Source organism: Nansenia antarctica (assembly GCF_963989245.1).
Source record: "Nansenia antarctica genome assembly, chromosome: 6".
NCBI lineage: Eukaryota > Metazoa > Chordata > Actinopteri > Argentiniformes > Microstomatidae > Nansenia > Nansenia antarctica.
In genome coordinates, this window is record NC_137676.1 from 54,237,344 (window position 1) to 54,247,343 (window position 10,000).

General features: G+C 46.7%; 2 protein-coding genes across 2 annotated transcripts in view; one reads left to right on the forward strand and one right to left on the reverse strand.

The window, feature by feature from the left end:
* The window catches only part of mxd4 (MAX dimerization protein 4), a 22,888-nt gene extending 16,680 nt beyond the window's left edge, over positions 1-6,208 (forward strand). Inside the window, exon 6 of the mRNA XM_080533280.1 lies at positions 4,103-6,208. Within this exon, the coding sequence (XP_080389406.1) occupies positions 4,103-4,302 (200 nt within the window). The 3' untranslated portion in view covers positions 4,303-6,208. The remainder of the gene's footprint in view (positions 1-4,102) is intronic.
* LOC308160704 (putative ATP-dependent RNA helicase DDX53) overlaps positions 1-10,000 on the reverse strand; it is a gene marked incomplete at both ends in the record, with an annotated part of 138,707 nt that overhangs the window by 39,100 nt on the left and 89,607 nt on the right. The gene's annotated exons all lie outside the window — the stretch shown is intronic.

Here is a 10,000-nt window from a genome sequence, read left to right on the forward strand (position 1 = left end):
CACACAACTCAGGACATACACACCCAACTCTGACACACACACACACACCACATCCGTACAGTAGTTGCCGCTACAACAACCTCAACCCCGGCAGTGTGAACCCCTTTCATCTCTCTCTCTCTCTCACACACATACACACACAGCCACAGCCACACACACACACACAGCCACAGCCACAGAGCTGTGATCCTTCCCACGGCCCATAATGACACAAATCTCGCGTCTATCGGTTCTGAATCGGTCTCATCTGTCCCCTGGCCTCCCCTTTTAAATCAACGACGTGACGTTCATCTTTATGTACATGCTATCCCATTGGCGCCATCACTCAATTAAGTGTCTGGGGACGGTAAAGAAAACAAGTCACAGTGTAGGCTTTGAGTGTGTGAGTGTGAGTGTGTGTGTGTGTGTGTGTGTAAGTTTGTCTATGATTAGATTAGATTAGATTGGATTAGATTAGATTAAATTACATTCGATTAGACTCAACTTTATTGTCGTTGCAGAGTACAAGCACCAGGCAACCAAATGCAGTTTAGCATCTTAACCAGAAGTGGAAATAGTGATAGAAAACATGATAGAGACAGTATAGGTACAGTATGATAGGTACAGTATGGCAAGTACGGTAGTTACAGTTATGAGCTAGGTACAGTTAGGGTAGATATGTACAGTTAAGGTAGCTATGTACAGTAGGGCTGTTACGATTATTCGACGTCGTCGACGTCATCGACTACGTCAATACGTCGGTTAGCGTAATATGCGTCGGTTAGTCGTAAATAAACAAAATGGCGTTTTTTTTTTTTTTTTTAACCTTTATTTTACCAGGCGAGACAATTAAGTGTATGAGTGAAAAATGGATAGCTACTAGCTAATGTTACACAAGCAATGTAGCTCACCACAGTTCGTATGTCTTGTCTTCTGGTGTTAGTAACGTTAGCTATGTAGCTGGCTAGCTACGGTAGCCTATTGTCATTGTGGTGCGAGCACCTACTGTACGTTATCTAGCTCGTAGCTCGCATGCTACGTTAGCATCAATTTAGCTAATCATAACATAGCAGCGAGAGTAACGTTAGCTAGCTATGTGTTGTGGTGATGGACAGACTTCTAAATGGCCATGTTGGCATTCAAGTTGGCTAAACATAGCAGTGAGGTGGAGCCCAAATATTTTTTTTTTCACAGTACAAAAATTCTCGTTAGACTTAGCGATAAATTAGTCGTTAGACTAATCGAATAATCGATTAAATAATCGCTAGATTAATCGTTAGAAAAATAGTCATTTGGGACAGCACTAATGTACAGTTAAGGTAGCTATGTACAGTTAAGGTAGCTATGTACAGTTATGAGTAGTGCTGTCCCAAACGACTATTTTTCTAACGATTAATCTAGCGATTATTTTATCGGTTATTCGATTAGTCTAACGACTAATTTATCGATAAGTCTAACGAGAATTTTTGTACTGTGAAAAAAAAACTTTTTGGGCTCCACCTCACTGCTATGTTTAGCCAACTTGAATGCCAACATGGCCATTTAGAAGTCTGTCCATCACCACAACACATAGCTAGCTAACGTTACTCTCGCTGCTATGTTATGATTAGCTAAATTGATGCTAACGTAGCATGCGAGCTACGAGCTAGATAACGTACAGTAGGTGCTCGCACCACAATGACAATAGGCTACCGTAGCTAGCCAGCTACATAGCTAACGTTACTAACACCAGAAGACAAGACATACGAACTGTGGTGAGCTACATTGCTTGTGTAACATTAGCTAGTAGCTATCCATTTTTCACTCATACACTTAATTGTCTCGCCTGGTAAAATAAAGGTAAAAAAAAAAAACGCCATTTTGTTTATTTGCGACTAACCGACGCATATTACGCTAACCGACGTATTGACGTAGTCGATGACGTCGACGACGTCGAATAATCGTAACAGCCCTAGTTATGAGCTATGTACAGTTAAGGTAGCTAGGTACAGTTAAGGTAGCAACGTACAGTTATGAGCTATGTACAGTTAAGGTAGCTATGTACAGTTAAGGTAGATATGTACAGTTAAGGTAGCTATGTATAGTTAAGGTAGCTATGTACAGTTAAGGTAGTTATGTACAGTTAAGGTAGCTATGTACAGTTAAGGTAGATATGTACAGTTAAGGTATCTATGTATAGTTAAGGTAGCTATGTACAGTTAAGGTAGTTATGTACAGTTAAGGTAGATATGTACAGTTAAGGTAGCTATGTACAGTTATGAGCTATGTACAGTTAAGGTAGTTATGTACAGTTAAGGTAGCTATGTACAGTTATGAGCTATGTACAGTTAAGGTAGCTATGTACAGTTAAAGTAGCTAACCTAGCTATGTACAGTTATTAGCTATGTACAGTTACGGTAGATATGTACAGTTATGAGCTATGTACAGTTAAGGTAGATATGTACAGTATGGTATGTAAGTGTAAGTAGTTGTTTATCAAAGGAGGTATGTGCAATGTGCAAAAAATATGGCATGTGCAAAGGTAGTATTTGTAAACAGCAGTAGTGCAAAGGGTAATTGAGTGTTCACATTGACCAGGGGTGCGTGCAACTAGCAGTCGTGCGAAGGCTAGATTGAATGACCCCCACCCCCCTCCTCCTACCATCGATACCCTGTAGCGTACCAAACAGGCTGGACACTGATGTACACACCACACACACGGTGTGTGACTGACCTTCATATACGGTACCGCCGAGCCACTGACCCACATGTAATCCGCAGATCGATACAACATACGCAGACACAGCGCTTGACCCCTGACCCTCCCCCCCCCCACCCCCTCAGCTTTAAACCTGACCCCGAACACACCAGGGTAAGGCTACAGAACAGATCCTCCCTCCGGAAAGCAGAGGCCCCCCCCGATCCATATGGAATACAGATCTATACCGTCCTTGACCCCCCTGTACTATGTAACACTACACTATATATACACACCGCTGCTCGCCTGTCTGCACCACTCTCTCTCGATCGCCCCGCGCTCTGTACACGCCATACTGTACACCGTAACCGTACGAATCGTATCGACCTTTTTCTATTGGCCGTTGACGCGCTGTGTCCCCTCCCCCCCCCCCCCTCACTCACACACACACCCCCCCCCCTGCCCTGCCCGCCTTGTGTGTAGAGCGTAGGTTGATTGACAGACACCTTGCGTTCTCACACACACACACACACACACACACGTGGAATACCAACAGGTCACGCCCCGGGGGTCAAGTGCTGGGATTCCAACGTTAAGCCTAGCTTGACCTTTGACCCCCCCACACCCCCCCTTAAAGGCCAGACAGGGTCGGAGCAGAGTGAGGCTCCGTAGATAGAACCGTCTACGCCTCCAGGGAGAGAGAGAGAGAGAGAGAGAGCGACAGGGAGCCCTGTTCCGCTTCCTCAACTGCCCCCCCCCCCCCCGTGAGCGACGAGGGGTGGTGTTCTAAACGATACGGGTCCTCGTTCCCCCCACCCACCTCGGAAAACACGGTTCGGTCGGAGGAACCAAGTCGTCGTCCAACCCCCCCCCCCCCCCCCTCCCCCCTCTGTTCCCCAGGAAGTGTGTACGGGTGTGCTAATTTTTGGGCTAATCCTTGATGGTGGTAAAAAAACAACAACAGAGGTTGTTTATCAGCAGGAGGGGGGGGGGGGGGGGGGGGGGGGCGGGGGTAGGGGGGGGGATTAGCGGTAGGTAGCACAAAGACATGGCTGTTTGTACAGAGTTAATGGACGTCTAAATCCAGCTTTAATCCCCGGAAGCGGAGACAGAGAGGTCCGTGCTCAAAGTTGAACACAAACAAACTCGCAAACAACAAAACACTCTCTCTCTCTCCTCCTTCTCCCTCTCTTGCCCCCTCTCTCCTCCTCTCTCTTCCCCTCTCTCTCTCTCTCTCTCTCACACACTCCCTCCCTCTCTCTCACTCTCTTTCTCTCTCCCTCTCACACAACGTAACCACCGCCACTATTATCTCTCTTCTCCCCCCCCCCCCCCCCCTCTCTCTCTCGTTTGTGTTTATTGACATACTGTATCATAATGTTCACACAGGGGCAGCAGTAGTAGAGACTAACCTAAGACTGTGTATGTGTGTGTGTGTGTCTCCAGAGGTGGACATCGAGGGTATGGAGGGTCTGGAGTTCGCCCCGGGCGAGGTGGACAGCTTGGGCAGCATCAGTGATGATGGCGAGGAGGAGGAGGAGGAGGAGGAAGAGGAGGAGGAGGAAGAGGACCGCTACAGCCTCCAGAGCAGCTCCAGCGACGCCGGCTACACACATTCCCACAGACTGCAGCCTCACCACTGCTAGGGGCTGATCCCCCCCCCCCCCCCCTCCACTACCACCACCACCACCACCACCCCAACCCATTCCCTCTACCCTTCCCTTTCCCTCGGAAAACTCTCCTCCCGTTCCTCCCGTTCCTCCCGTCTCCACCACCCCCCCCCCCCACCCACCTTCGGTCCTCACAACCAGGAAGCAGGATGTAGATGTTCCACTCGAGGGCTTCCTGGGCTTCCTGACCTGCCCCCCACCCCCCCAACCCAGACCACTCACCCTACCTCACCCTCCTGTACCTTACCATGCCCCCCCCACCCCCCTCCCCTCCCCTGCCCAGACCCCTCTCCTCCTCCTACCTGTTGAAAGTACAGCAGTTTTGTAGTTTTGTGTCGGGGGACTTTCGGTGGAATGGTGGACGGCTTTGACTTGTCAATAGGGACTCTGCGTGTGCCCGTGTGTGTGTGTGTGTAGTGTGCATGTGGTGCTGGCATAAGTGTCACACAAACAGTACGAGAGAAAACAGTCTGGAGAGAAAGGCTCCACAGCGCCTCGTCATCCCCACTAGACAGAAACACTTGAAAGAGAGGAAAAGGATCGGCCAGGGACTTCAAACACTTCTAGGAAACTAACTTGTGTTAGAAACACACAACACTTCGGTTCACCTCGGGAAATCTGGAATATCCGGATATCTCCTGGGATACTGAATCAAAATTCCCTCTCTCGTAGGGCACGGGGTAATTGCAGTAGGAGGAGCATAGCGCAACACGTCGAATAGCTTTTAGCATGCTACGTAGCCACGACGCCACACTACTGACCACTACGCTCTCCTGCACCACGGCGGGGCCGCTGTCGTCCACAGAGAAGTGCTGCCTCTCGACTCTTAACTCTACCCCGTTCCAAGCAGCAGGCTTTTTTGAACAGCTCAAAAAACAGAGAGAGAAAAAAACTAAACAGAATCGAAATCGAAAACCGTTTTTACCTTCTTCAGTAGCGAATTGATGTAGCAATAAACATGGGAAGCTACTACTAGCTTTTTCCAAAGCATTGAAACGATTCTGGTGGGTTAAGCTATAGGACTCCTGTGTGTGTGTGTGTGTGTGTGTGTGTGTGTGTGTGTGTGTGTGTGTGTGTGTGTGTGTGTGTGTGAGAGAGAGAGCTCGGTTCACATTGACAAGTCAAAGCTGTATAGGAAAATGAGAATGAGAGAAAATATAAAAACGCCAGCTCGAATGACTCACTCTCTGTAGAGGCATAGGTATTATACCGACTAATCACGGCGATCCTTTAAGTTCTTTAACTCAACGATAGATGACTGTATCTCCTATCTGCTTCCTATTAGAATTTTTTCCGGAGCTTTCTGGGCAGTCAGCTAAAGACCGATTTGGTCGGCCGTACATCAGTGGTGTCTGTCTATTTTTGCAATGTTTGCAGTATTCATGAACTAACTATCGACGGAAGAGGCATATCTTTTTTGACCTCTGACCTTTAGGCCTCGGCCTGTCCGCAGTCTCTAGAGCTTGGCGTCCCGACACTTCAGAAAGGGGCCAGTCCAAACAACCCCCCCCCTCCCTCGAAAAAGAAAAAAATCACAAAAGAACTTCGAGAAAAAATCTGCATTAGATTAAAAAAAAAAGAAAAAAACTTTTAAAAAACGCTATCGGTCACTGAAAGTGATTTTAGCCAGTGTAGTCTATATTTCCTGTATTACATTTTGTATTATATTTTCCTAAATGTTCTCTTGTAATGAAAAGACAAAAAAGAAGAGTATATATCTATATATGAGAGACTGACAGAAGGGCCAGGGTTGTCGAAGGGAGGGTGTGTGTGTGTGTGTGTGTGTGTTGGTGGGGGTTGGGGGGGGTGTGGTGAGGACACCCGAACCCCATCCTCCCCCACCTCCCCCCTCCCGCCCCACACCACTCTCCCGCTGTCTTTCTGTGCCTTGGTGACTGTTGTCATGTCCCTCTCACCCCCCCCCCCTCCTCCTCCTCCTCCCTCCATCCCTACTCAGGTCTTGACCCTGCTACACACTCCCCATGAACACCCCTCCCACCCCCCCCCCATGCCAAATGGTGATGTTAACTCTGCCTCCAGTAAGAAGGGGACACGTGAAGAACTCCAGCCCCTGCGGCCTCCGCCGGGAAACCCCGCCCCCCCCCCCCCAGCCCTCCTGACGCCTACTGACCTACCTATCATCTTCTGGCACACTGGTCTCACCATCGTCATGGCAGCTTTTACCATCGACACGCCCACGTCACACCTGGGTCACCACCGGGGAGGGTGCTAGAAGCCCTAGTTGGACTCTGTGCTCTGTGTTAATGATGCGCTTTGCTTTTTGCTCCAATCGAAGAGGAAGACATTTGGGAGAGGAGCGGAGAAAAAAACACAAAAAAAGATGATAATAATAATAATCAACCTATCAATGAAGGCAGCTCAATGTGTTTCTCCTCCCTCCTCCCATCCCGCGACCATAGTGTTATCATACGCCTCCCATGTGATCACAGGGGGGGGAGCTCCCTCTCCACACAACAGCAATATGACCATCTTGTGCTTTTCAAAAAAGAGGGGAGTGGGATGTTTGGGTGGAGGGGAGGGGGGGGGAAATCAGGGTTTTACAGGAAAAGCACGATTCTGCTTCGACTCTGTGGTGCATTTTGTGACCAACTCTTTTGACGAATTTTACCTCTTGCACTCTCTCCATACACTGAAGGAGGGGCGACAAAAAGACAAAAAAGAGGGAGAGATAAAGTTCTCGAAAAAGCAATGACCTTTTCTTTCTTTTTTCTCATGAAGAGTTTACATTCATTGTCAAGGAAGAACATGACTGTTAGTAGCAGAGATGTACTCTTTTAAAAGTTTGTGGTTTGGTCGAACGAACAACTCAATGAACTTGTTAATTGAAAAAAACAAAATACCAGAAATTCTCTCGCACAGAACCTCCTAATAGTCAAAAAAGTGGATGAGATTGAAACGGGCCAGATATGAGATTCCAATTTTCAGCGTTCATCGTTTTAAAAATGCACATAGATCACATTCAGAACAGAACGAGGGTCTTTAGAGGGTCGGGTAGGTTCGATGAGTATATTTTGCTAAGAAGAAAAAGATTGCTGGATAGTGGTTATGGCATTTCTTTCAATGATGTGCCTTGAAAACAGAAAATACATTTATTTTTCATGAACTAGAGCGATTGTACGACGTGATAAGTGAGATTGTTGAGCGAGCCACTAGAGGGTGATTACATTTTCCTTTGGAGTAGCACAGTTGAACACTAAAACATGTTGATTTGCCAGCTTTGGAAAAACACCTGAGAAGGTGTAGAAAGACTTGTCCGATTCTCAACCCTGTCACGATGCAGACAAACAAAGCCAACATTCATGTGAAGTCAATCGATGGTGCTCCAGCTTAAACAACAGAGCTCAACTGAAATGAGAGAGAGAGAGAGAGAGAGAGAGAGAGAGAGACAGAGACAGAGAGTGAGTGGGGGTCGTCCTTGGTCAACACACTATCAATCCCGACACTGTTGACTTTTCGCAGAAGTGGAAAGAAGGGGGTTGATCCCTCGCTTTTAAAATACGTCTTACTTTGGGGATTTATCGAAGTGTGTGATTTTCTTCCAAGCACAAAGGCCCCAGCGTGATCGTGATTGAGGCTGTCTGCTAGGGCTGGGACTGCCAAGGAAGTCAGCAGGCAGGCAGGCAGGCTGCAGGGAGGGAGGCAGGGCCAGGGAGGGAGGCAGGGCCAGGGAGGGATTGGGTTTGGGGTGAAATAAGGTTGTGGCTCAGACCAAAGCTAAGCCTTCATGGAGGATTGGGAGAGGAGAGAGAGAGAAAAAAAGCGAAGTCAGTCAACACACAGACACACACATCTCTATCCCCCTGTCCTCGTCAAGAATACGGCAACAACAACAAAAAAGAAACGAAATCTGATGACTTCCGAAAATAACTAAAACAAGATTCCTGCCAAAAAAAACAAGTCACTTTTTCCTGTACCCCTCCTCGTGGGACGAGTATGGAGTTCCTCTGTTATTCCAGATGAATAGCTTTATTAGCAACATGAAATGTAGATTTTAGACGGTGTACTATCCCATTTACCCTCCCCCACCCCTCTCCCTATCCTTTTTTTTGTTTTCGTACGTTTTCTGTTTTCTTTCTGTGTGACATTGCGAGCAATGTTTAACGATAGGAATGCTTTGTTTTCCTGTGTCTCCTCTATGTTAGAGTTTTTCCTCTGGAGTGTTGAGTTCCTTCTCTCTCTTTGTCTGTCCTGGATTTCTTTTTTTTCTTCGTTGTTGGCATGAGAGGACTAGCTATTTCCCCCGAGGCGGGGAGGGGGGAGGGGGGGGTCGAAGTTAGAGGGGTTGGCATCACCCACGAGGGGCTCCGGAGCTCTGGCAAAAGAGGTGGGGGTGGGGGGGAGGGGGGAGCTGGACTGGTGGAGCGGAGCGGAGGGAGGGAAGGGGTGAGGTGAGGTGAGGGGAGAGAGGGGGGGGGGGGGGGGGGGCGCTTGGCATTGTAGTCAGGCAGGCTGACACTGAGTATAGGGAGGGTTCTGTGCCGGAGACCTGTGAATATGTATGTTCCTTTTAGCAGATGTGTATTATGCATTCAGAAGATGTGTTATATTATATAAGTTTTGTTTTGTTTTGGGTGTACACGTGTACCTGGTGCTTGCTACATTTTAGCACACACTTGAAGGTATTGTGTATTCGTTTATTGTAATATAATAAAAACATGTTTTATACATAAGTTGGTTGGCTGCCTTGTTATTGCCTGCCTATCACGTTTGACTGGTGTTTTAATATTGGTTCTAAGTGGTTCTAGAACAAGAACAAGCACTACCAGCTAGGCAGGGCTGCTGCAATCTATACTGGATCCAATAAAAATGCTAATATGCTGATTGCTATCCAATGGCAAACAGGAGGAGAGGCAACTGCACTTTGCACAATAACTTGTAGCTTGGTGGAGACAGAAAGGCCCCAGACCAGACACAAGCAGGCCTAGTTGTTAGGCTGTGAACTTGTTGAAGAGTCTGACACCTTTCTGACCTGTTCTAGCACCCCCTGCTGTCTGGTCTGTGCAACTACAGGTGAAATGCTTTCAGACGGTCCAAAAGTAAAATGGTGTGTGAATGATGAAGAAAATCCCCAAGCCAGGATTAATATTATTTATATCATATTATATTATCACATTTATCCAAGTGCAGTAGTTAACACGAAGCAAGTACAATAACAGATGTCGTTTCACATAGATCATTTGATTATCTTTCTTATTCTAGAAACTTCCAGGCAAGGTCTCAAATCACATCCAAAATGATTCTTAAAAAGCTAGTTCATAAAGTTAATTCCAGACCTTCAAACGGAATGTAACAATATATTTTCAACAAACCACAGACAGAATATCGGACTATACTATCATACATTTGTACAATAACAAACAAATTAATAAATACCGGTAAACCAATTTCTCTCATAATTTAGTATATTCAAAATAAACTATCCATAAACCTCATTGACCCATAGTCACACGATGCAATATATGACCTAAATCCAGCATTGAGTTCTATCATATTCTCATGATAATTCTGCCATTCCCAGAATTCTTTTCCGATCCTTCTTTCGGTAAACGAGAGGTATATGTCTGAGTGAGCTTATTTGAACAAAGGCAGCAGGCGGTGGCGGTGACATCACGGTGACATCACAGTGACATCACAGTGACATCACAGTGACATC